The sequence below is a fragment of the Nothobranchius furzeri genome, chromosome 9 (genome assembly GCF_043380555.1).
Source record: "Nothobranchius furzeri strain GRZ-AD chromosome 9, NfurGRZ-RIMD1, whole genome shotgun sequence".
Classification (NCBI taxonomy): Eukaryota; Metazoa; Chordata; class Actinopteri; order Cyprinodontiformes; family Nothobranchiidae; genus Nothobranchius; species Nothobranchius furzeri.
This window is the reverse complement of record NC_091749.1, coordinates 69,205,332-69,233,313: the sequence shown is the minus strand read 5'-3', so window position 1 is coordinate 69,233,313 and position 27,982 is coordinate 69,205,332. Positions and strand designations below refer to the sequence as shown.

The 27,982-nt window shown below is 41.5% G+C and overlaps 1 protein-coding gene across 1 annotated transcript in view; it reads right to left on the bottom strand.

Annotated features, from left to right (window-relative positions):
* LOC107382109 (C-terminal Src kinase) overlaps positions 1-27,982 on the bottom strand; it is a 65,719-nt gene that overhangs the window by 15,692 nt on the left and 22,045 nt on the right. The window contains exons 2-4 of the mRNA XM_015954102.3: positions 7,479-7,562; positions 4,213-4,326; positions 1,609-1,721 (exon numbers count right to left, since the gene is read on the bottom strand). Coding sequence (XP_015809588.1) covers positions 1,609-1,721; positions 4,213-4,326; positions 7,479-7,493 — 242 coding nt within the window. The 5' untranslated portion in view covers positions 7,494-7,562. The remainder of the gene's footprint in view (positions 1-1,608; positions 1,722-4,212; positions 4,327-7,478; positions 7,563-27,982) is intronic.

Sequence of the window (27,982 nt, the reverse complement as noted above, 5' to 3'; positions counted from 1 at the left end):
TCTTCACGCTCTGTGATTGGCCAGTCACATAGAGCACCCACCCCTCCCTACACACAAAACTGCAGCCGGGAGCTCACAGCTCAGTCCGCGTCTGGTCCATCCACGCGCGCGCGCACACACACACGCGCACGCACGCACGCACACGCACACAGTAACGGATCTCTCTGTGCTTGCTTCACTGTTCACGTTTCTTCAGTACTCCCTATGTTTTCTTCAGTTCGCTTCTTTTTAAAGTTACTTTAAAGTTATTTAAAGTAACTTTTTTCGTAACGTACGTGGTGCATTTGACAAGACAGAGCTGAAAACGGCCCGTGCTGCGTCAGTCACTGCCTCCACTCCGGTCATCCCCCCCCCCCCCCCCCCATTCTCTCCTCTTCCTCAGGATCAACTGCCTCTTTCGTATTCACTATCTTTCTTTCTTTACACTTTTTAATCACAATTGTCTATTTTTTGCTCATTTTAAATATATTTTAATCATTTTCTAAATTGTTTTTTCTATTTTATATGTTTTGTTTTTGTGAAGCGCCCCGTCATTTTTATCTTGAGGCGCTATAGAAAAAATCTTTTCTTCTCTCTCTCTCTCTCTTAATTCATGCACTTAAATATTAATGTTCTGATTTTATTGAAAAACTTGTTCTGTAATAACTCCTTCACTATTGTGATCAAAAACATTTAATCTCAACTCTGAGCCTGCTCTGTTAATAGTTTTCAAATAAACAATACACACAGCATCTTCTGATCAGACTTAAAATAACGTATTGATGTAAACCACACCCACTTCCGGTTAAACCACACACACTTCCGGGATAGGCCACACCCACTCCGAGTACAGATACAGATAATTTAGATGGTTGAACAGATACAGATACAGACAGTGGTGTACTCGCTCATCCCTAGTAAATACGTTATTAACGATGGTTCTGGAGGTAGGAATGTTTCACTGCCAACACGAATAGGTGAGTTATCTTTTAATGGCTACTATGTGATGGTGCATTTAAAGACAATAAAACTTTCAGCATCTCTGAATAAACTAGCGTTATTGAACGCAGCTCATGAACAAGTTGTGACTTAACGGTTGGTCTTTGTTTCCATCATGATGTAAAACACATAAACCTGCACATAAAGACATAAGAATAATGAGTTTAAAATGATATTTTCTGGACAAAAGTTAAAGTCTAACTCGAGTCGGGCTAAGTTGAACTTCTTCTAAAAGCCCAACAGCTGCAGATGATCCGGTTCCTGAAGCAGCTCAGCTCACGGGTCTCGTTTCTTTGTCTTTTTTTACATTGCAGCTTTGAAACGAGGTTCTGATGTGTTTCTGATATGGTTCTGATGTGGTTCTGATGTGGCCCCCAGGCGGTTCTGAACCACGCGACGACGACAGAAAACTAAAACTCTAGAGAACACCCTTCATCTGAAGCTGGCCGTGTTTTGTTTCGCTGTGGGAAGCACCGCGACTCGTTCACACGGTTAAACGTGCTACACCAATGGGCTCGATGCACAACTGTTAACACTTTCCCGCCGTTCCTCGTTTCCTCTGAAACGTTCTTTGGGAACGATGAGCAGCTTTTACAACAACACACGATATTACAAACACAATGAACTCACGGCATGAGACTGAGCTTCCCTCCTGATTTGACTCCTTCCCGTTTCTGGACATAGTTGGCTGGAATGGTGCCCTCCCTGCCCCCGGTGTTCTTGGCTCTGTACCAGTTTGGATCCTGAAAAGGTCAAAAAGGTCAGTGTTCTGTCTCCAAGCCCTCAGGGATCCCTCTGAACAGAAAAAACACTTTTCCAGAAGGAGTCAGGATTTATCTTTTTAAATAAAACAAAATATATTTTTTAAAAGTTCAAAAAGCCTAAAAACATGAAAAAAATAACTAAATACATAATAATATTAATTATAATAAAAACTGAAAACTGATTTTTGTCTAATAAAACATATTTAAAATATTCTATTGTAGGAAACTAAACAGGTGATTAAAAAATCAAAGTCATTAAAAAGGCATCAATAAAATTCAGAGTGAGAAATTATTTATCTTCAAATCCAACAAAAAAAGGAACCAATAAATATGTGGTATTTTAAAATGGTTTCAGAACCATGTTTATGTGTTTGTTTCAGTTTTAACCCTTTAGGCCGTTTTTTATTGGGCCCTGGCGCCTCCCAGTCGGGGGCCTTTGGAGTTTCATGTCCCAAGTGTCAGCGATTGTTTGCATTCCCCGAGCACAGCTCCAGCTCCAATCAACAGTTTAGATTGTAAAAAAAAGCAATTTTTGGTTTTTGATACATTAGGATAAAATAATACTTGAACTTTATTTTAGAAGAGCTGCCCTGTGTGAACGTGCTGACAGGATGGAGGTTGTGAGTTCAAATTCCATTTAGGAAATTTAGTCAGTTGTGTTATTTATTCCAGGGGTCCTCGACTAAATTTGTTCAAGGTTTTTTTTCAAGCAGACACCAGAGAAGGTCAGATGCTCTTCTAGAATAAAGTTTAAATATCATTGTATCTTAATTTATTACAATTTAAAGGGACGTGACCCCCTCAGGCCAAAAGCGTAACGGCAGCTTCAATAGTAGGCTCGTGCACGAGGCACGCATGCTGTATGTGCACACTCCTTAATGAAAATAACAGCTGAGACAGTGCCGTGTGTGTGTGCGTGCGTGTGGCCCGGAGGACAGGAGAACGCGCAGCTAATTAATTAAATAATTTGGTTCTGTACCTTTCTCTTCAGCACAGCCGACAAAGGTTTATGATGGGTCAGTCCTCCTGCATGCTCAGATCATTCCCTTCCCTTGCTTGAAAAATTGTTCCAAAATGAAAGTTGAACCCACATCTTTTTTATCTGTGAATTTAATGCCGTTCTGCGAGTCTCAAATAAAAATTTGGGCATCTTACTGTAAAAAAAATATACCATTAATGTAAAAAAGAAACTCTAAATGAACTAAGTTTACATCCAGAATCGAACCCAGGTCTTCTGCATGGGAGTCAGACATCTTACTACGTGAGCTAAAGCGCCAGTAACAATCACAGTATCTGTAACATTTATATCCTTGATGACAGCTGAAACAACGTCAAACCAAAGAACGCTTCGGAGCGAAAATGGCTATTTTGTTGCTAATTTGCAGGAAATATCTAGAAGAAAGTTCTACAGAAAGTAGCTAAGGGTCCTCAGAAATGTAGCTAGCTTTGTCACTAGGTGTTAGGAACAGCGACAAACTGGCACTGCCTCTCTCTCTGCTGCTAAAGCTACTGATAGCAAATGCTACGGGCGATGCCTGAGCGTGAACGCTCATGAAGCAGCCTGCTCGACCCGAGCATCTCTCTTTTTCTGTGATTTTACAGAAAAACAGGCAATCACAGTAAAAATGCCAGGGCTCATTCTACAGGACCAGGGCATTGCAGGAGAACGTATGAAGAAGACATTTATTATTTCTATACATGTTTTGGCTGTCACACTTCCATAATGTCCCTTTAAAGCAGCCTTGTTTCCCATCTGGGCTGTTTGATTGTGGTTTTAGTTGTGTTTGGAGAATGTGGACAGTTGTAGATGTTTGGGACATGAAACTGTAGAGGCCCCCAAATGGGGGGCGTTAGGGTTAAACAGGCTAAAAGTCAAATTACAGATAAATCGGTTTAAAATGATAAAAAAAAAAGAAGTATTTTTTACTCCAGAAGTGTAAAAGTTTGTATTTGTTATTGGATCATAAAATCTCTCTTTGAAAATGTTTTCATTATAAAAAAAACAGATAAAATAATGAAACCGATGAACGAATGTGGCAGAAGAAATAAACACGTTTATAATTTTATCCTCTCCTTTTTCAAAAGGAGGAAATGGTCAAATAAAACAGTCAATGAGTTTCTTTTTATTAGAATAGATTTTTTAAACATATTAGAAATCTATGAATCAATTTAAAAATAAAGAGGAGAATAAAACCGGTATTTTAATCCAGTTCCGTAAAGGAAAGGATTTATCCAACAACCTTTAATCCCACAGGTTTAATCTAAAATCATTTTATGTTGATAAATGACAGAGTTTTAGTAAATCCAGTTAAATCTGGTTTTGGGTTTAATTTCTGTAAAACCCGCAGAATTGGAGCCATTTTTGTGTTTGCTGATGTTAGTTCGCCCTGCAGCCATCTTTAATTGGATTTAATTCTATCAGACCCCGCGCTAACGACGGTCTTTAGGCGACGCTCCTCTGGATTCTTACCCGAGTGACTCCAACGATGGTCAGAACATCTCCTTTACAGAAGGGCAGGTCCTGGTCGGTGCCGGGCTTGAAGTTATATTTGGCAACACACTCTGTGCCAGTGGACCACGGCACCTGCAACACAGAGGGACCAGCTTTACCTGGTGCAGCTCGGTCCGGTCAGAGCCTCGGTTCCTCCACCGTTACCCCAGCATGACATCATCAACTACCATCAACCAGATCTAATCCAAACGATCCTCAGATTATTGAAATGAGACGAGCTGACAGAGCAGCAGGTGTGAGTGAACGAGTCGGCAGATTTGGTTGGCCAGAAGAAATAAGATGATAAAATAAAAAGCCTTTTTATTCTGTTAGTTTTTCTGTGGTTAGAAATCAGAGCAGCAAGTAAATAATTTCAATATTCTCCTGAGACCAGAGTGCTTTTTCTTTATTCTGTGAAACTTTTTGCTCCCCTGATTATGTCAGATTAATGAAGCTAACAAGCCAAGAACCCGTCCAGTGAACTATAAAAACAAGCCTAAGTAGGACAGAATAAACTACCACAGCACCCTGGAGGTTAGAATCAATCATCTCTAACTGATGGGCTTTAATAATTAAATTAGTTATCTAATGATTTTAAAATACTGCACAACATAAGTCAAATTCTTTCTTAGTTAAATATGAGTTTTTTATGTTTTTACCCGAGTGTTTGGGTCAAATTACATTCTTAGACGGATTTTAGTCAGTTTGGATTTCCATTTTATTTTAGTTATTTTAAATATATTTTAATTTTTTTTAATGAACCCAGTCGTCTCAAGGCACTTTTAACAGTAAACATTACAATTAGTTAAAAGTTGCCTATGTAGGAAGCCCAGCAGATTGCATCCAGTCACTGACTTGTGTCAGGGACTTTACAGCAGTGCCCATAGCAAGCATGTAGCAACAGTGGAAAGGAAAACTCCCCTTTAGCAGGAAGGAACGTCCAACAGAACCTGGATCAGTATGAGCAGATCCCTGCCATGGCTCACCGGGGTTTGGGTTTCAAATCAAAACATCCCCACTAACAGCTCGTTAGACCAGCTGTTTTATTCCTCTGCAGCAACATAATAATTCAATTCAATTTATTTATATGGCGCCAAATCACGACAAGAGTCGTCTCAAGGCACTTCACATAATAAACATTCCAATTCAGGTCAGTTCATTAAGCCAATCAGAAAAAATGTTTCCTATATAAGGAACCCAGCAAATTGCATCAAGTCATTATTCAAATAATAAAACTCAGTCACCCAAAAGCATTTATTACACTCAGATCACATCTGACTATTTATCAGGTAAAGAACTTATTACAAGTTCATAAAGTTCTAATATTCTAATTTAATGCTGACATCTCGGATCCAAAAGGGCGTCTCCACTTTGGTACGTAGAACACAGCGAGATTGCATCTGGATGTGGGTTTTGATAAGAATCAACCTCATAGCTTAACGCAAACCAAATTCTTTTACATCCAGTGCTCAGCTCTCCGAGATACGGAAGTTCTGACTACATTATATTCACACATAGACTCCAGACATCACCTTTTAGTTCCATCCACTCACAATAAATAATAGTTTAACCAATTTGTCAAGTTTTAATTGATTGTAAAATTCTTACTTTTACAAACCCGACTGTTTCTTGAATCAAAACGAAGTGTGTACAATCCCCTAATGAATAAAGAATCCTAGAATCTTCTGATTAAACATCCTAAGACCAAGCAGGTTGATGTTCTATATTTATATAGAGTATCACAGCTTACTGGTCACAAGTTGAGTTAATAAATTTATTAAGCTCTTAAAGCAATTTATTTAACACAACGGCATGGTATGGTGTAGTATGGTATGTTGTAGTATGGTATGGTGTAGTATGGTATGGTGTAATATGGTATGGTGTAGTATGGTGTGGTGTAATATGGTATGGTGTAATATGGTATGGTGTAATATGGTGTGTTATAATATGGTATGGTGTAATATGGTATGGTGTAATATGGTATGGTGTAGTATGGTGTGGTGTAATATGGTATGGTGTGATATGGTATGGTGTAGTATGGTATGGTGTAATATGGTGTGTTATAATATGGTATGGTGTAATATGGTATGGTGTAATATGGTATGGTGTAGTATGGTGTGGTGTAATATGGTATGGTGTAGTATGGTGTAATATGGTGTGTTATAATATGGTATGGTGTAGTATGGTGTGTTATAATATGGTATGGTGTAGTATGGTGTGTTGTAATATGGTATGGTGTAGTATGGTGTGGTGTAATATGGTATGGTGTAATATGGTATGGTGTAGTATGGTGTGTTGTAATATGGTATGGTGTAGTATGGTGTGGTGTAATATGGTATGGTGTAGTATGGTGTGGTGTAATATGGTATGGTGTAGTATGGTGTGGTGTAATATGGTATGGTGTAATATGGTATGGTGTAATATGGTATGGTGTAGTATGGTGTGTTGTAATATGGTATGGTGTAGTATGTGTGGTGTAATATGGTATGGTGTAGTATGGTGTGGTGTAGTATGGTGTGGTGTAATATGGTATGGTGTAGTATGGTGTGGTGTAATATGGTATGGTGTAGTATGGTATGGTGTAGTATGGTGTGGTGTAATATGGTATGGTGTAGTATGGTGTGGTGTAATATGGTATGGTGTAGTATGGTATGGTGTAGTATGGTGTGGTGTAATATGGTATGGTGTAGTATGGTATATCATAGAAAATGTTGATTCTGAAAGGAAGCTAAAGGCTTTCTGACTAATGTAGTGGGGTGTGCTCATCTATGCCGAGGACTGTAAATCACCAGCATTTGGTTTAAATCCAACCATATAAAGAGAAAAGTGTTTAACGCTTCACTGATTTTACTTTCTGCTTCTTTTCTCCACGAGGAAGCTGAATGCCGATGAGTGAAAAACAATCTTTGGACTCAAAAAACAACGGGGTGATTTTAGACCTGATGCTGATAAAACAAGACAATGAGGAAGTAAAGAACAAAAACCGTTCTAGAAGATCAGGATCAGATTGAACTTTGGTACTGACAATAAACAAGAACTGACCTGGCGGATGCATGGTGGCACTGTTGGTCACACCATTGCCACACGCCAGGAAGGCGGCCAGTTCAAATCCAAGCTTTGAATTGCTGTTTTTTAAGTCTTCCAACATTAAGACTCACTGTGTATTTAATTTAGAGTCCATTAATGTATTCATGAAACTCAGCAGTCCACATCAAAAACATCCTCCATAGTAATAAAGAACTTACATGGATCCCAGACATGATGAGGGGAACTGGGCGGCAGGTTTCCTCAAGCAGGCAGTGGTCACTGTTCAGCCAGAACCATCAGAGCTGCAAGACAGAAACCACGACATCAGACTACAATGGTCAAGTGGAATCAATCAATCAAAATCAAAGATAATTTATTAATCCCCGAGGGAAATTAGAGTTTCAGTACACACAATTCAGAGATCAGACATAAATGGACAAGACACATGACAAAAATTGGTGACTGTGGTCATTCGCAACCCTGAATCGTGCTACCTTAATAGAGATCAGAGGGTTACATGAGGAATTGATTCGGGAGGAGGGACAAAAAAAAGGCACTTCACAGTTACCCTCCCACCAGGAGGGTAGCTTTGCTCTGCAAAAAGACACCTCCAACAGATATGCAACAGACTTCAGACAACACAACATGAGACTCCAATAGGAAGGCGGGATCCTGCTTGCCCCAGCAAGAGCAGCCATGTATGGTGCTCAGCCACTGTAGCCACAGGTGGGAGGGAGATCTCGGGAGAAGCGCAGAGCACATTGACTCCTGCAGGTTGATTACCTCGCCAGGCTTAAGTCCACCAATCCGAAGGCGGGGGTGTGTGTGTGTTGGGGGGGGGTTAGTAGGTCGGGTTTTCACAGCATCTGTCTGCATTCCTTCGTGGGGGTTTGTTGCTAGCCTCTCAAGGCTACCAGGGCGTCAGATTCGGATAACAAGACTTTGTTTGGGTCAGGCTGAGATAATTTTCCTCTCTGCCTTCAGTCTTTAAACTGATCATTTCAAGTCCTTCAGTGAAGCCAATTTTGGGTTTTTAAACTTGTCCATACAGTCCGGTGACTCTCTCCGAGATGACATCCATTTTACGCACAAATACCGGTATCGCAGCTAGAACATTGTCCAGCTAACGATTCACCTCGAGTAACGTCCCAGTCTGAGAAGTCTCCACACGGACGGTGCTTTCCGTGGGTGCGGGTCGCCCTCCAATCGCTCCCGTCTTCCCAAATTTCCAGAAAACCAGATATCCTCCCACTCCAATCAGGAGAAATCCAGTGATCATCAGACAGAATATCCACACGTCTTCGACATCCTCAATGGACAGCTGGGAGAGGCATATGATCTTCCATTCCCTCCAGGAATCCAGCATATACCCCGCCGGGTGTGTCCCCTGTGGACATGTGGGAGCCCCCTGCTCCGTTCTCATTGTTGAAAAAATCTTATCAATCGCGTTGAATGACCAATTTATCAAATCCATGGTTAAAAATAGAGTTTTTCAGAAGAAATGCAGAGAAGCGCTCTGTGGGCAGACAGGACAAAGAGCCTTGGGAAAAAAAGATAAGGGAGCAAAAAGAGAAGCGTCTGTTCTCTGCGAGTGCCAGGAAGAAGGAAGCGTATATTTGTGTTTTTACTGAAGGACTACTGTAGCTAACACTGAAGCCATGATCTCACCCAGCTGGGACCGCTAGAGATCGGCCAGAGACGATGAAATACAGAAAAAAAAAAAACCTGCACATTTTCACAGAATTGGTGAGTACGAACTTCTGTAACAAGTTATATTTCTGTCCGGGTCACATGGGGAGTGTGAAGGGGGAAACCTGTTGCAATTTAGTCAGAAAAGTCCAAAAAAAAGTGATTTTATTCACCGTTTGGTCACCAGCAGGAGCAGAAATACTGGTTTAAATGGGCCACATCGAATTTAAAGATGCTTCTGTTTTTGGTAGATTTGATGGCGAAACAAACACACAAAAGGAGTTGTCTGGTTATCAGAAATGTTCAGCAAGATCGGCTTAATCTATCATTTCTTATAACGAACTCTGTGCCCGCTTCTCCCAAACTTGCACCAGACGTTTTGCTTTGCAGAAACTAAACTGAGACAAGTTAAAGAGCAACTAACATGAGGATATTTGTCTCATCTCGTTCTTGAAACAGTCTCAGCCCCAACGGAGTTAATGGTGGACATGTACAGGGCTGAAATGGATCAGAACAATTCCTGTTCACATGCATGTTGCTGTTAGCTGGTTCAGGAACCTCCACTTCCACCTGTAGAGGAATGCCGGATATTTTCTTGTCCGAAGACAAACACACTGAACTCTACAGCTGCAGCCTCGATCTGGATCTACCCAAAAAGTCAGACTAATATCAGACCCAGGAGCTGATAAGACTCTTATCTTCAACTCCTAAACAGATGTAGAGCCTGAAAACCCAGAGCTGTAGATGAATGGTGTCAGATCTTAATCCGCTGGGGTGGACATTTTGCATTTGCAGCAAATTATTCAACCTTTAAAGGTTTTGTCGATTCAGGAGAAAGGTGACTTTCAGGGGAGGACGAGAAGGAAGAGCTGGCCTAGTTTGTACCGCCTAGGTAAAGACATGAATACTTTGGTTTTGCAGACTTAAATCAAATCCCTGAAGCAAGCTCACAGAGGCGACATCACTCTTAACAAAGCGTAACGACAAACATAGCAAAACTCATCTTTACGTCCACTTCATCACGTCAAATAAGCTGGATATGATTTATGGCTTTGGTGAGAAGAGGCTGGATTTTTCTGACCCGACTGTTTTCTCACCTCTTTCCTTCCTGCAGCTGATGCAGGTGATGGGGTTTGCAGACGATGTTCATGCTCAGCATGCGTGTGCAACTCATACAGCACTTGTGCATGCAGAACGTGAAAATAGTCTTCAACCCCCATCGCCTGCATCAGCTACTGGAAGAAAATCGACAGGGAAGCTCATGAACTCGCCCAACTTAGCTTGCGACTGCAAAGGTTGCTGTTGGTTCAGCATCCAGCAAACAGCAGCAAACGTCTCAGCCATAGACATGAATACGTAGATGCCCCATTGGGCGCTGGAGAGCGTAACAGCATTGTCGCCATATTGGATGGGTCTCCTCACTCTCCAAAGTCTGAAGTCTGTTGCATATCTGTGTGAGGTGTTTTTTTGCAGAGCAAAGGTGCCCTCCTCTTGGGAGGGTAGAAGAAGAAGAAGAAGAAGAAGAAGAAGAAGAAATCATTTCTATAGCGCCTCTCAAGATAAAAATCACGAGGCGCTTCACAAAAACAAAAAATAACAAAAATTGTAAAAATAGAAAAAAAAAGCATTTTGAAAATGTTTAAAAATATATTTAAAATGAGCAAGAATAAGCAATTGGGATTTAAAAGAAAAAATGTTAAGAAAGAGAGAGTGTGAATAGGGAAGAGGGAAATCAGTGGATCCTGAGGAAGGTGGAATATGTGGGGAGAGCAGAATAAAGAGAGAGAGGTGAAGAAGGTCATACAAAAGCCAGCTTGAACAAGTGAGTCTTCAGCTGCTTTTTGGTAACTGTGAAGTGCCTTTTTGTCCCTCCTCCCGAATCAATTCCTCATGTAACCCTCTTATATCTATTAAGGTAGCGCGACTCAGGGTTGCGAATGACCCCAGTCACCAATTCTTGTCATGTGTCTTGCCCATGTATGTCTGATCTCTGAATTGTGTGTACTGAAACATTTCCCTCTGGGATCAATAAAGTATATTTGATTGATTGATTGAAAATAAATGCAGAGTGAGCAACTATGCCCGTTTGTGTGCAGCCAATGACCTGTGTACTATTGAAAACAGATGGCGTGGGATTACTAGGGCCTTTTGTAGCCCACCTGATGGGATTTTATATTTTAAATAATTTCTAATTATATGTATAATTTAATTATCATGCCATACCATGTGTCTGATTTTGTGAAAAAGCTCAATAAAAAGTGTTTTTAGTTGGGTAAGCACCTTCCACAGTAGAAATGAGTGCACTGGGGGTGAATGGAGACTCATCCAAGATGGTCTCCCACCAGGCTAAGCTTTGTACTAGAAACCACAGCAAATTATATGAGTGAAGGACCTCTTTAGTGGTAGGGTAGTGATTTACACCTCAGGTTTAAACAATCAGATTAAAGGAATCATTTCTCATAATCCAGAATCACTTCAGTTTAATGTTTCAGTTTTATTTCTGCTTCTGGACCTTCTTGTTAAATCTGCTGCTTCAAACCACAATCTCACGGAGTTGGTGACAGAAAATACACAAACTTCCAGTTGGAACACGTAGCGCTTTTGCTTTTGTCAAAACTTGCAAAATATATAATAACATTTATGTAAAAGTTCTTGTTTCAGTTTAGTGACATCATGTCTCAATTTATCCACATTTTACACATTAGTCAGCCACCAACAGTTTAGTGGCGTGTGGAGTTAAAGCAGAGTCGTTAAAACAAATATTCCGCACATTCTGGTCAGAGATGGTCTAAATGTCCCACTAATGAGGAACAGAAGAAACGGCACATCTTTAGGGTAAAGTTAAATCGAGATGCTAATTCTGCAGCCTGATGTACAGAAGATGCTTTCAAACTAAAGGTTTCTGCGTCGAACCATCAAGAGCAGAAAAAGAGAAATACTCCAGAGCTCTCTCTCTCCAAGGTTGTTTCTGATGTAAAGTAAAAGGTTTACAGATCCTGCAGCAGAGCAGAAGCTGGATAAAGGCCCCAGCAGGAACCTCCAATCAAAGCTTCTCACTTCCAGGCAGCGCTGAAAACAGGAAGCTGAAACCAGGAGAGAGGAGGAGGAAGTAGCTGACGCACATTTTCCAGCTCTCCAGACGAGGAAGGAGGCGGCATTTGGAAAGCAGCCACTTTCAGAACAATTATAACTGATATTAATGAAAACGGGTCAGCAGAAATATTCATCAGATCAAAAGACTTTTAGTCCAAACATCTGATGATAAAATCTTCTTAACTTCTGCTCCTCGTTTGATTTTTCGACCCGAGTTATGTGAATGAATCAATAAAAGTCCATTACTTTAATCAGTTCTTCTCCTTTACATCGGATACCTCTGGGCCCGGAATAATCTCTGGTCCGTGACTTAACGGCTCTCCTTCAGGGGCGCTGGCTAGTTGCTGACATCCTACTAGACAGCATCTGTAGCGAAGCTTCACAGCCTCACCATATCCTGCACTGCAACAGGAAGCAGTCTAATTGCAGACCAGTGCAGATGTGTATGCAAAGTGACAAAGCCAAATATATCAGAGGCCAGGCAGCTCTGGGAAACCCAGAAGGGCCCGTGGTTCTTTAATTTTACTGTTCTCTGCTCTAGAGCAGCACAGAGCAGCTCACCAGCCTGCAGACGTGCACCAGTTAGCTTCGTCCTACAACTGTTTGAGCATCGAACTGCTAACATCACCCACCTCCAGAGAGTTCAGTGAACCTCAGAAAAAAAAGGTCTCCAAAAGTTTGCGAGGGTTGTCTCCTTCCTCGGGCCTAATGAGACCTCCCTCTTGTGTTACTGGGACTCTGCGCAGTTTCAAAGACCTAGCTCACTAGTTTTTCAGACATATCTGCAGCAGTCTCTAGTATAAACTTGAGTGAGAAACCCTATTTGGGAAAAAAAGCTCTGGCGCTCCCGTTTCAGTAACTAGAAGTTAGCAAAGACAGAGGTAAGCAGAAAATGACAGGGGACTCTATACCTGATATTATACACCTCACCTCTGATTGGCCAACAGCAACACGACTCTACCACTGAGGGTTTCCTCTGCAACAAGTAAGTTTCATCTCCACAAATAACCCAAGCCTGGAGGAGTTCTGCTTTGTGGAGGAGTTGCTAATGCTAACAGTTAGCTTCCACTAGCTGAGATGTTCTCTGCGGTTTCCTCATCGCGAGTAAACATATGCGAGTCCATCAGGGCTTAATTTGGGCCGGATCTTGCCGGAACAAGATCCGGGAACTGTCTTATTTTGAAAGGACCGTTCCGACAACTGTCTGCTAGGAACCGGCAACTCACGCGACCAATTTGTGCTATACGCAGGGTTCGACTTACAGGTGAGCTGAAGGGACCCCGGCTCACTCCAAAGGATGATGGCTCCCCTGGAAGCCCTCAGTTTACACACCCAGATCCTGGTTCTACTTATATTACATTATTTATGTGGACTCTCCGGAGATTATTTTGAGCTGAGAGGCGCAGAGCACTGAACGTTGACGAGCTCCAGACATCTGCGTCCTGAGCACGGCCACAGTAACATCAAATTAGGTGTTGCCACCTCAAAAACAAATTTAACACGCGATCGTTCATGTCGCCTCATTTCCTTTTATGTTTTCTGTCTTTTATTTGTGCCTGATGGGTTTCGCTGCTGTGGAGCGGAGCGCATCACCTGTTTTGTCCTGCGGTGATTTCACACACTGCACACACTGACTTTGTGATTAGGGTTGTCACGGTAACCGTTATAGCGGTAAACCCCGGTAAAAAAAAGTTGACAATAAAAATAACCGTCCAGTTTTAAAAAACTAAATTATCTCGGTGGGTTTACCGTGGCCGCGGTTTAGGCGCGGTGACCCTTACCAGCCACCGTCGCTTCTGCTGAAGTTCCCGCGCACACACACTTTTTAGTTTGCAACCAAAACTTTGAAGCTGAAATAATGGCTGAAGGAGGAGATGGCAGCGCCCAGGACATCCATCAGCCCTCAGAGAAGACTAAATCGGAAGTATGGGCATATTTTGGATTTCTGAAAATTGCTGAGGGACAGTTAATAGAAGACGGCTATCCCGTTTGCAGAACGTGCAGGAAACAAGTGTCTGCAAAAGGCAGCAACACTTCGAATCTAATGGCACATCTGCATGACCATCACCCATGTCTCTACAGCCAGTGCAAGGTAAGTTAACATTAGCATTTTAGCTTAAATGCATGACGTGAGGACTTTTGGTTGAGGGAGAATGCAACGAGTCACTATATACTGCAGCCGCAGCGTCCTCTGCCAGCATTTAAACCGTGTCACGGACACCCTGTTGCTGGATGAAGCATCTTATTTGTTGATGATGAAGAGAAATATACAATTAGTTCCTTGTCATTGATTTGTTTACTTATTCGATGCCATTTATACTTGAACATTTGGATTTGATTACATGGTGTAGTAGTTATTTTAGTAATTTGTTTAAAGTGGCTATTTATTTTAAATACATATTTTTTTAAGGTTGACTTGTACAGCGCTCAAGTCAAGTGTGGACTGGAGTTTTAGATTTTCATTTTGATAATGAAGAAAACAAGTATGTGAGAAAACAAGTGGTGTTTATTTGATTTGTTTACATATTGTTTATGTTTCAAATGTTTGGATTTGTATAATTTAAACCTGCACTGACTACTGTAACACGTTCCAGAAAAAGAAGCTATTTGTTCCTTTACTTGTGAAAAGTTGCACTTTTGCTAAGGCTTTGTGTTATTTTAGGTTTAATAAACACTGTTGAACCTTTTCAAAGCTATTTCAGTTTGTGAAGAACAGGACTATCAATGCTTTCTGAACATATGCAACACCGTTTAAAAAATAACGCGATAATACCGAAAACCGTGATAATTTTGGTCCCAATAACCGTGAGGTTAAATTTTCATACCGTGACAATCCTATTTGTGATCACAATATATTTGCGATCTATTTTGCAGCCCTAGTTGACACTAATGTTTTCGCCTCTCTGGTTTTATAAAAACAGGTCTTAATGAACAGTTGGGACACTCGTCTATAATTAATCAACTTTGGAGCCAATGGATTTAAAGATGGCTGCTAGAGCTAATTAATATTAGCATCATAAAAAGGTCAGTTTCTACCGGATTCTTTATTTTCTTTAGAGCAGATCCCTCAGACTCTACAGAATGATAGAAAAAATCTATTGATTTTAAACATTTAAATGACACTAATTCTGCTTCCCTTTGCTGTGTTTATAACAGACATCCATAACTCACCAACTAGAGAGAGGAAGCTTAACTTAATGCAGCTTCGTCAGCTTTTAATGGATAAAAACCACTTAAACAGAAATCACCAGAGGAGGCTGGTATTTAACTGATGATCGCAGCGGACTTTAAAACAAACCTAGAACTCCTGGAGTTACGTAATCCCAAAAGCACTGCAAATCCGTCTCCAGATTATGTCCGACAGTAAAGCTTCTATGAGAAACATCACAAAAAGACTTATTTGTTGTGAAAACTGATCTGGTGTCAGATAATGGATCCGTTTAAACAGGGATGTCAGGAATGTTCCTGAGCTAAATTAGATTTAAGAGGCTAGCACAACACACACACACACACACACACACACACACACACACACACACACACACACACACACACACACACACACACACACACACACACACACACACACACACACACACACACACACACACACACCAATATTCCAGCTGATTTTCGTGTCCAGTTTAACAAAGAAACTCATTTAAAGTTTCTGCTGAGGTACATTTCTGAAACAAACCAATTTAAAAGCTTTCCTTCTCCTGCATTTAATCAAATTCACCCTCTTGGTCAACTGGAAACCGGTCCACAGCCCATTTACCAGAACATGCGCAGTGGTCAGAGCTGTTGCCTTGCAGCAAGAAGGTCCTGGGTTCGCCTCCCGGCCTGGGATCTTCCTGCATGGAATTTGCATGTTCTCCCTGTGCATGCGTGGGTTTTCTACGGGTACTCCGGCTTCCTCCCACAGTCCAAAAACATGACTGCTAGGTTAATTGGTCTGTCTAAATTGTCCTTAGGTGTGTGTGCATGATTGTTTGTCCTGTGTGTCTCTGTGTTGCCCTGCGATGGACTGGCTCTCTGTCCAGGGTGTACCCCGCCTGATTGCCCGTTGACGGCTGGAGATAGGGCCCCCACCCCCGCGACCCTGCGTGGACAATCGGGTTCAGAAAATGGATGGATGGATTGATTTAAATGAGATGCCTATTGGTGCCCTTTCTCAATCATCCACAACATCAAACAGAAAACTAAAGGAACTTCAGCGATTTCCCAGTCAATCGTTGAGGATCTAAGGAGGACTGACAAGTAACCGAATGAATGATTAAACCATTTTATGACGGTCAGACTGACCCAGTTATTTTCCCATCAACGTTTCATAAATGAAGCTTTTTAGTTCTATGCTCTAAAGCTCATTTATCTTGACAGGAAGCCTAAAAACAAGACATTAATGCAAGTAATCATGCTTTTGAGACATTCATGTTCATCTACAGATTAGCATTTATGAATTAAAACATACACCGTGTGTGAAATACATGGAGGCAGTGTGAGGACACGAGTGTGCGCGACTTCTAAGAGTGTTTATGGAGGATGAAACAGAAGCTTAGCAATTAGTTTCAAGCTTAAACTCACAGAGCTGAGATTAAAGCATCAAAGATGTTTCACAGCAGCAGGGACGAAACTGAGTCGTTATATTAAACCTGGAGGTGTTAGAAAATATAAGAAATATTTAAAAGTATACATATTCTAGTACAACTGTTTTAGAGCATGAATCTGAAACCACGGCAACAAGCTGCTTTATGCAAAACTCATTTCCTGCACCCTTTTGTGCTGCCATGTGGGTCTCTACTGCCCTTATAATGACTCCAGATGAGAATAAATAGTTTATTCATTTCCTGTCAGTGTTTGGTTTTAGAAATTATTTAATAATCCTGTTTAAAAAGTCCCTTATTGTGATGTCCAAATAAGAATAATTACTACTGAACCCTCGAACATCTGATTTTTGAGCATCAGACAGGTAGATCCAGCTGAATATTGACCACCAGCTAATGCTAACCCTAGCCTGTAAATAACAATAAAACCTTTGTTGATAGGAACAAAGCCTGACTGGGAGATCTGGCTCTTTTCTCTAAAAATACTGTAAGTAACACGTAAAAGAAATAAACCTTTTAATTATAGTTTGAAAAAGTCTACACTTAAAATATGAGAGTTACTGAAATAATAAAAGCCCGAGTTTAATGCTGCCAAGTCTTAATGTTCCTAGAGCCGAAGAGGATGTGTGCACGGCCGTCAACAACAAAAGACTCGTGATTGTGTCCCGTTTTCCTCTTGAAAACCACCCAACAGTGGAGCTGTTTGCAGCAACAAGTCATGGTTGTTCTGTTTCGACGATGCAGAGACGAAACCAGGCTTGGATTACAACAAAAACACCTGCTGATGGCCCAGGAGGGTCAACAGTGGTGCTCTGTGTGTCACGGTCAGTTAGCATACACACCGTTAGCATAACCAAAAAAGCGGCAAACATTTAGTAACATAAGCTTCATCTCTTTTCTAGCTTGAATCATCAATAATAATTAAGGCTGCACAATACAGTAAAAAATATAAATAATACATCAAAGTTTATTTAATCCTGTGATAAACAGTACTGGGCAAAAGTTTTAGGCAGGAGTGAAAATTGCTGTAAACAAAGATTACTTTCAAAAATTAAAGTGTTAATCATTTACCTTCCTTAATCACCAAAAACCGGTGAATGAACAACAGAGAAATCCTAATCGAACTAAATTCCAGTGTTTGATTCGTTTCTAACCACAGAGTTTTGATTAGTTTTACCGTTTTTTAGCTGACAAGTTTCAGCTAACGCCGTAGCCATCCTCAGAGCAGCGCTAGCCGAATAAAGAAATCAATACTCTGTGGTTAGAAAATAACCAAACAACGGAATTTGATGGATTGCACAGAACAAACTTACAAGACGTTCTAAATCACATCAGATCACTATCTGGTGCGACTAAAACGGCATCAGTTCCTCTAGCTACACTTGCACGCATTTGTTGAAGGAACTGGACTGGTAGGCTGGTCCTACATGTTGGGAGAACTAAACTCATATCTGTGTGTAAATTTTCATACCTGCATAAAACTTTAACACAGTACTGTATACAGCGTGAGACATCCCAGATGTAAAACTGACCGTTAGCATAGATATGTCATCCCCTCTGCAGTAAGAGTGTATAACTCCTCAGTTTAACTGGTACTGGCATTATCCTGGTACACAATAACACCAACGTAGTACTCAATATGTTCAATACCTGGGCAACACCTGATTTATATAGTGTGTCTGTGTCCCTTACAGTATGCTGCATAGTTCTAGAACCCAAGTTCATTTTCTTTCATTTGTGGTTTTTAGAGGTCAAAGGTTACAATACTAGCTTACTACCCTATTTGGCTGAGAGGTTGTTTTGTGTGTCATTAGGTGGCTTCACGTAATCTCCCTCATCACTAGTTTGCGGGGTTCCACAAGGATCGGTACTGGGTCTGTTATTGTTCTCTCTGTATTTGCTACCTCTGGGTTCTATTTTTACAAAACATGGATGTTCTTTTCATCTATATGCAGACGACACCCAGGTTTATATTCCCATTAAACGTGGCCTACCCACTTCTTTGGATCCTCTTCTAAACTGCCTAGATGAGGTTAAAACCTGGATGTCTGCAAATTTTTTACATTTTAATAATGACAAGACTGAGGTCATGCTTTTTAGTCCCAGTGTGTCCAGTGGGCCATGTTCTGCTGACCTTGGTCCACTGGCCCTTTTCTTGAAACCTGTAGTGACCAGTCTGGGAGTCCGGCCTGACAGTGACCTGCTTCTGGAAAGGCAAATCAGTGCCATCACCAAAGCCAGTTTTTATCAGTTAAGGAGGATCGCCAAGGTTAAGCGTCTGCTCTCAAGTCATGACTTTGAGACGGTGATTCACGCGTTTATTACATCACGTCTAGACTATTGCAACGCACTGTACCTTGGTCTTCCTCAGTCTCACCTGTCCCGTCTTCAAATGGTGCAAAATGCAGCAGCACGCCTATTGACGGGTTCGAGAAAGAGGGAGTACATCACCCCAATTTTAGCGTCGCTGCACTGTCTGCCTGTGGTTTATAGGATCCAGTACAAGGTCCTTTTATTGGCTTTTAGAGCTGTACATGGCCTTGCTCCGCAGTATCTGTGTGAGCTTTTAGTAACTTTCTCCCCGTCTCGGTCACTGAGGTCAGCCGACCAGTTTCTCCTGGAGGTGCCGAGAACAAAGAGAAAGCTCAGGGGTGATAGAGCTTTCTCAGTAGCAGCTCCAAGGTTGTGGAATGCACTCCCGATTCAGATTAGGATGGTTTCATCACTGTCGGGTTTCAAATCACTCTTAAAGACTCATCTGTTCTCAGTTGCTTTTAATTCAGTTTGAGAATGCATCTGTTTTTAGTAGCTTTTATGTCAGTTTGATATGTTTGTTTTATCCTGTTTTTACCTTGTGGTGAACTTTTTATCTTGTTTTTAGAATTTTTAAGGAACTTCTGTTCTTTTTGTCTTGTTAAGCACTTTGGTCAGCTTTTATGCTGTTATAAAGTGCTATATAAATAAAGTTGACTTGACTTGACTACCCATGTGTGTATACATGTACCTTCGTTATTATTTTTCTTCAAATTATTCTCTTAAGTTTTGCTGTGGCTGTAACAAGTGAATTTCCTCACTGTGGGATCAATAAAGTCTATTCCATTCTATTCTATTCAATCCTGCCATCTTGACAATGAGCCAGTTGCCGTTGTGCGTACCGTGGGAGGTAAATTACATTCTTCTGGGACAAACCAGCATCTTTTTACATGACTAACAATCATAACTGCTGACAGATAACATTTGTCAAATCACTCAGAAAAGCTAAAGTAAGTCTAACTCACCATTCAGATCACTGACAGACGTAAACCATGTAGTCTTTTCATATCAACAAGGTTCCAATAAAGGCCACCAATAAAATAGTTTGTCCACTAGTCTTACATCCCAACATAACATGCCTATGATAACAAAACTTCTTTCAAATGTGTCTTACTTACGTTTTCATCGTAGTCTCCGTTAGCAGCTGCGTTTTAGCTTAAAACCTTTACGCCTCTGACCTCCCACGTGAGCTTAGTATCAAAATCTTACCTGCTCCAACAGGTGAACGAGACAACATCTTCAACTGTAAGCTAATAGGTCAAAACTGCTGCACCCCATTCTCACGTGTGTAGCTTCAATCAATCGTAGCCCAGTATCTTGTTGATCGATGCATCAAATAGCCAAAGAATTTATCTTTAGGAAAACACTAAATCTCACATAACCATTTCTACAAACTCAGCAAGAAACATTCTGATTGGTGGGTTGCAGCGTGTCAGGTACTTGTAAGTTGAGGACACATCGAGTTGACTTTCCTCAGACAGCACGCTTACCTTCATTAGGATTCTGATGCTGTTCTCTAATTCAAGGCCAGGCTTAACATAGATGTTTATGTTCATTTATTTAGCAGACGCTTTTATCCAAAGCGACTTACAATTTGTAACCTACAGGGCATGTTGTGGTCTGTGGGGGAAACCAGAGTACATGACGACTGGCAGCAGGCGCACTTTTCTACAAAACACCTGATTCAGGATTATTTGAAAGTCATGTGATCGGGCCGATTTCCGATCACATGATCGGACCATCCCCAAAAATAAAAATAAGTATTTTCAGCATGTGTACAAAACATCTGGGTAATGAACACAGCTGCTGACTCAGGTGTGACACCTGCAGCTGGGTTTAACATCTGGCACCTCAAACATCTCCAGCTTCCAATGATTTTCTTTTTGATTCATTCATTTTATTTCTTGGATAAGATCTGGCATCTTTGCAGAGACGGTTATCATCAGACAGGTGATTTTATTGCATTTTAAACATTTTTAAACCTTTACTCTGTTACAGAGGGGTTCTTTCTGCATCCATGGATCTGAGTGGATGCTTCACAAGTCTTTAAACGCAGGCACAAACTTCACAGATTCGTCATTATCCTCGTCGTTATCTTAGATCATTAAAATTGTACAAAAACACAGAAATGGAGAGACTCGCTCCTGTGAAATGTAAGCCTTGCACGCTTGGCGTGTTCAGAATGGAACTGTGGCTGCAGGCTTTTCCTCAGGAATAGTCACTCTCACTGTGCGACGGCTCAATTGGTCGCCTGCTGATGTGCAGCAAAAACACAAAAACCAGATATGCAGCTCACAAAAGAGCCATCAGAAACCGCCACATTTAGGAAAAGATCCGCGTGAGGACACGGTGATGCAACATCACGCTGTTGGCACAACAGACGAACATCTACCCCCGTTCTGGGATGAAGGAGTTCACATAAATACCAACAGTCATGATTCATGCTGCTTTATGAAGGGAGAAGATGTGAATTGGTCTGAAACTGCAGCCGGAGCAGATAATTCCAGCTCAATCACAAAAACAGCCATGAAAACAATCCTCGCTTTCTCTAAAAACACAATCAAATGAAAACTGGTGCAGTCGCTGAACATTTTCCTCTTCAGAAATAAAATGTCAAAAGTCTACGAGAGCAGTCAGCTGGAAAAGGCGACATCAGCTCAGTCGAGCGTTTCCTACAGAGCTCAGGATACGAAGATATTTTAGGATGTTTTCATAACAAATAACAAATTATGGATTTCGGTTGAATATTTAAAGTTACTTTTTTCGTAACGTACGTGGTGCATTTGACAAGACAGAGCTGAAAACGGCTCGTGGATGCGTCGGTCGGGATTTTTAAATAAATCAAATCAGTGCTTCTATGGGTCGTCTCCTCTCTGCACTAGAAAATTTTACTTATTATAATGTTGACTGTAATGCATCTTGATGTTCTTAACAAATAAATTTAATCAAAGATATTGGTCAATAATACCAAATATGTATATTTGTGTTTCAGTCATTTTTATACTGACTTAAAAATACTTCATTAAGTCTACTAAGCAGGGGTGTAGAAGGTTTCTAACAGGGCCAGCCCAGTAATGATCTTGGACCGAAATAAAGGGGGCAGAAAGTCAAATAAAGGGGGGCAAAAGATGTTTTTCCAGACGCCAAGAAAAATTAAATGCCAACCCCCCTGCAAAGTGTGTCACTGAGTTTAAAACAGAAATTATTCTTGTGCAAATATTGGTGTACTCACCTTTAATAATAGTTATTAAAATGCAGCAGTTGCTGGATTGGTGCAGTTCAAAGTTGAGTGCATCAAATAAAACAATATTAACATAAAGGTGAGACGTGTCATCCGCCGCCCCCCCCCCCCCCCCTCCCCACCACCACAGATGGAAAAATTCCCAGGGGAAACACTGCCTTTGCATTAATAAAACATTAAAACTCAAAAGAATGAAGACCAACGGGGGTGAACGCTCTTGTGCAGCATGCAGACTGGCAGGCGGGCCGGCGGGGAACGGCCTCCCTGCCTCTCTGACGCAACACCTGATGGGCCTGAACACACCGCCGATGACGGATTACAGGAGCAGGGAGGCAGGAAGTAGAAGAAAGAAAGGAAGAGGGAGGTAGGACAACCCGCCCACCCATATCACTCCCCCGCTCTGGGAGGAGGAGGAGGAGGAGGGGGGTAGCGATGACTGCTTATTGTTTGAGCTGTGTGTGCGGCAGATCCAGCCTCATCCAGGTCTGGCTATTTATAACCTCACAATATCCATGCAGACAGAGCAGAGGCACGCTGCAGATGCTTTCATCACTGCATACGTTACAGAGGGGCGGCGTGGACGAGTTCGCCCGCTGAGCATCGGGACATCCCCTTTCAGAGCGGAAAAATGGCTGCTGGATGTTTATTTTTGCATGCGCACAAAAAAAAGTCCTGCACCTTTATATGGCCATACTATCATCAGCACAATATCGGTATGGTAATTACAGCACGGGTTATAACAAATCAGATTGTTCTGTGGATCTGACGGACGTTTCAGAGGAAAATCTGGTTTTACAGCAACAGATATGATCATCACAATATTCATAAACAGCTCCACCGTGTAGCTCTTCTACAGAAAACAACGCTTAGTTCATTCCCACGCAGAACCAGAGAAGGGGAAGTCCTGATGCGGACAACAGACAAATCCACCTGCAGATCAGATAAGAGTGGCTGAGCTCTGTGGCGTCATTAGTCAGAAACACGAGATTCTCATCATAAATACCGTTTCACACACGCCAAGCCCTCAACTTCACCTGAAATGTCGTCTGGACAACAGAAACAATCTGCAGCTCTAAACATGCCGCTATCATAAGCATCTAATCCTACTCACAATGCATTTCTTGTGAAGAAATGATCGGCAGCAGAGGGAGATCCGACATTTAGAGACTTTATTTTCTGCTCACCTGCTTATTAAATAGAAATGACCCTTTTTTCTCTGCATCTTTTCTCTGCCTCCAGTCGTTTGACTTATGTTTATGTTTATTTATTTAGCAGACGCTTTTATCCAAAGCGACTTACAATTTATAACCTATAGGGCATGTTGTGATCTGTGGGGGAAACCGGAGTACCCGGAGGAAACCCACGCATGCATGGGGAGAACACGCAACTCCACGCAGAAAGCTGCAGCCGAGTTTCGAACCTGCAACCTTCGTGCTGCGAGGCAACAGTGCTAACCACTGCGCCACCATGCAGCCCACTTCCTGCTGGAAACAGTTTACTGGGTCCAGGCACGCCATGCTGCTGCTCATCGTGCTCTGCTTCATAAGTATTTGTGTGTAGAAATCACATTTGGGAAACGTTCACACTCAGCGAGCACTCAAACCACTCATTTATGTTAGATCTGGGTCAATCTGCTGCCACATGAAAAATGAGGTTTCAGGTCCTGTGGTGCAAAGTTGGTCTGAAACTGAAACATGTTTCTGCTGGAAATAAAACAACGGCTATAAACTCTAGTTTATCGCTCATCTAATGCAGAGAAATTATGGAATCAGGGTTGAAGTTAAACCAAAGCAGCTGAATGCCCCGTAGGGCCAGGTTCCAGGATGTATTTTAGACTCCGCCCCTCCATGTAAACAAAAGAGAAATTTCTGTGAAAGAAAAAAACATGACATGTTTCTTTTCGGGCGCTTGTTTCTGTGAGTTCATGTAGTCTTCATCTCGTTGCTGAGCGTTCAATTCTTTATTTTTAAAGTAGCACTAAGCAGTTTCCTGCTCCGCCGCCCTACTGGTCGATAGTGGAACTACAACTGTCAAACAATCCTGCAGCAGCCTGCGCTAACAACAAGCTAACATCAACATGAGCTAACTAATACTAAAATACACCACGAAGTAAAAATATCCACGCTGTTGGATAGGACTGCACGACATTAGGAAAACCTGCGATATTCAATAACAGTGATTAATATTGTGATGACTATATTACTTGCAATAAATAACAACTTAACTCAGGAACAAAAATAATCAAAAACAAATAAAAATAAAAATCATACAAATGAGAAAAGCAAAAGATGTGAGGGAAGGGGAAAAAATGAAGAAAAGGTGATCCGAGGATCCAGGGAAAAGCAGAATCAGCAGAAAGAGCAGAACTAAGCTAACTTCGTGCCGTCTGCCTCGGGGGCGGGCGTCTGACCTATGAGAACCCACCCAATTGGCCAAATGGGTGAAGAGCTCTATTTGATGTACATCATGCTTCCATCTGACTGACAGCATGCATCATAGGGCTGGGCGATATGGACCAAAACTTATATCTCGATATCTTTTAGCTGAATTCCGATATGCGATATATATCTCGATATTTTTCCTCCTGTAAACTGTTGACAAGTTAACTCACTTCAAGCTGTCTTGAGAAATTATATGCATAAATCAGTAGGTTAAATGCATAAAAATGTATTGATTCTTGTCAAACTTTAACCGTAGTGCCTATTCGCTACCAGTCTGAGCTTTAGAAACACTGGTACAGCTGTCTGCTAACACACACACACACACACACACACACACACACACACACACACACACACACACACACACACACACACACACACACACACACACACACACACACACACACACACACACACACACACACACACACAGTTGAGAGCCAGAGGTGTATCAAATGTCCCACAGGCACTTTTTAATTATATATTTATAATTAATGTAAAATTATTTAAATTTCATCTAGAGGTGGCCCATATTGTATAGGTCTTGTCCAGAGAAAAAAAATCCATCATGTTAAGCTAAATGTACGATGATGTAATTGAATCTACTGAAGATCACATGGGTCATGCACCATGGAGTTATTAGTTATCAGGGCAAACATGGCTGGAGTCTAACAGTGTTGGTTCATATCAGCGATTATACTGTAATGACAGAGTCTCTGGTTGCTCTTTTATGAGTGTTATTTTCGGGCTACTGTTGCCGTAACCCACGCCTTACAAACTCTTAACTTTTTCATCAGAATCACTCGTAACGGAGTATTTACTAGCATAGCTAACCAGAGCGGAAAAAAACGGAACCGGAACATTTCTCACCCGTTGAGCTCGCCTTCGAAATAAAACGGTAAACCTATAGTTTACTATTCAAACCCTTACAATATGTTTGAGGTAATTTGGCCACTCCGGCTTTCCGTAGCCGTTTCCTCATTACACAGGGGAGGGAGGGGTTTGGCTCGTCTCTCCGCACAAGCAGGATGGAAAACAGAACTCCGTTGGCATTGAACGTCCCCAAATAATTAAAAACCAGGACACCAAATGCAAAGTTAAGAGCAGCACATTTACCCAGAGGCTCTCAGACTGAGCAAACTTGTGAGAATACACGTAATAGCCGCTTAGAGACGGAGCAACATGTCGCTAGCATAGCGGCTAATCGCTAGCATAGCAGTTTGGCCAGTTATATCGATATAAAGATATAAAGTCATCTTATATCTTGTTTAAAAATTATGCCGCTATTAAAAAAATATCGATATATCGCCCAGCCCTAACGCATCATGTGTAGCAAACATCTGAGCTGACCATTCACTACGATATTTATCTGATCTTTGCGATATGCATATTGTGCATGCTGATATTGCGAGAAAGATATATTTACAATATATTGTGCCGCCCTACTGTTAGACAAAAAATATTATTACTTAGAAGTCCAGTAGCAACACAGCCGGGCCACCATCAGTCTGTGATTTTGTAGCCCCGTTTAGCTCCCTCAAACTAGCATAGGTTCACTTTGTCTTCTTGTGCTTTTTATTGACAATCGCCAAACTGAACAAGCCAACTGCTAGCATTACAGCTAACAGCCATGTAGCAGATAAAGAGCATCCCTTAGGAGTTGCGCTGTGAAGTGCCTTGGGGGGTTGTAGAACCCTGAGAAGGCGCTCCATTTACCATTTTAAAGCTGTGGGTTAAAAACACCATCTGCTGGCTGTCAGTCGAGTCAACTGGTTAAATAAAAACGTAAATATTTTTAAAATATGAGTAAATGCAGCATAATAACCCCACCGACATGGTGAAGTTTTAAAACATGAAGCAAACACTTGACAGAATCCACCTGAGTGCAGCGTAAAAACTGCTCTCCTGCTTGTGGCGCTACAGCTGCATCAAAAACAGACAACAGGAGAGTATCATTGTTTTGGGACTAAAGGCAAGTTCATGTGAAGAACTGCGGTGGCCGGGTTCCAGTTGGGAATGTAAGAGGCTGAGAAGTAAAGTGCATGTGGGTGTTTGGGAGGAGACGTGGCGTGGCTCGGATCTATTAATATGTGCGAGATGCAAAGGAAAGCTCGGTGTGCTCCACCGCAGAGCCAAACGCAAGAACAGGATGACTGAGGACTGCTCCAGCCTGAGAGCAAAAGGATGTGTGGAGGCAGATAAGAGCCGGGCACTCCCAACGGGCTGATGGGAGGATGGGATGAAAGCCGGAAGCCCGAGGTCAACGACTCTCTCTCACAGCTCACTTACAAACATAAAAGACAATTCTCAAAGCATATCTGAGTGCTAGGCAGTACTATGCTTATGAGATACACTGAAGCATACAAATACTACAGGGCTACCGTCCTTTAAAACTCAAGTTAATCCTAAAATACATCTAAATACTTGGTTACTTCCAGTAAACTCTTCTGCTGCTGCCGTTCCTGCAACTGGATGGTTTATAAAACCCTGTCTTTAACGACAGAACTCAGTTTATAAACATGTTGCTGCTTATATTAACTTCATGACTAAAGGAGCAGCGGATGACAGAGGAGCTGAGGAGGAGACGGAAGTTGGTGCCCACAGTGCTGGAGGTGATGGATCTAATGATGACATCAGCATCAGAACCCTGCAGACATGAAACCTTCAGGTGTTTACTCTCTCATTTTACTGTTAAAGCTGCAATGGTACATTAGGAAAAATTAGCTTAAAGCATTTTTGCACGTCTCTTAACTCGTTCACTGCCAATGACGACAAGTCGTCATTTGCATTTTTTATTGTGTGGGCGTCGGAACGAGCCCCCGCACCGTGAGAACAAACATCTCAGATTCAGATTCAGATTTATTGGCCAAGTAAAATTACATTTACAAGGAATTTAGCGTCGGTAGATGTTCGCTCTCTAAAACATTCAACAACTACAATAAATGAGAATAAAAATACATAAAAAACACATAAGAACATGTATATTTACATATATACATACACGCACACACACACGCACATATATGTATACACACACACACACACACATCCATAAGCATACTGATTAAGTATTAAAAACTATAGTAAAAGGATGGTAAAAGAATCTACAGATTCAGGAGAGAAATGGCTGAAGGAAAGAAACTTCTTGTGTCTGGTAGTTTTTGTGTACGGCGATCTATCGCGTCTGCCAGATGGGAGGAGATGGAAGAGAGTAGATGCAGGATGTGTGGCATCTTGGACAATATTCTCTGCCTTTTTCCTGGTCCTGCTGATGTACAGTTCCTGGACAGAGGGCAGTTGGGTACCAATGATTTTTCCTGCTGTTTTAATAATACGCTGTA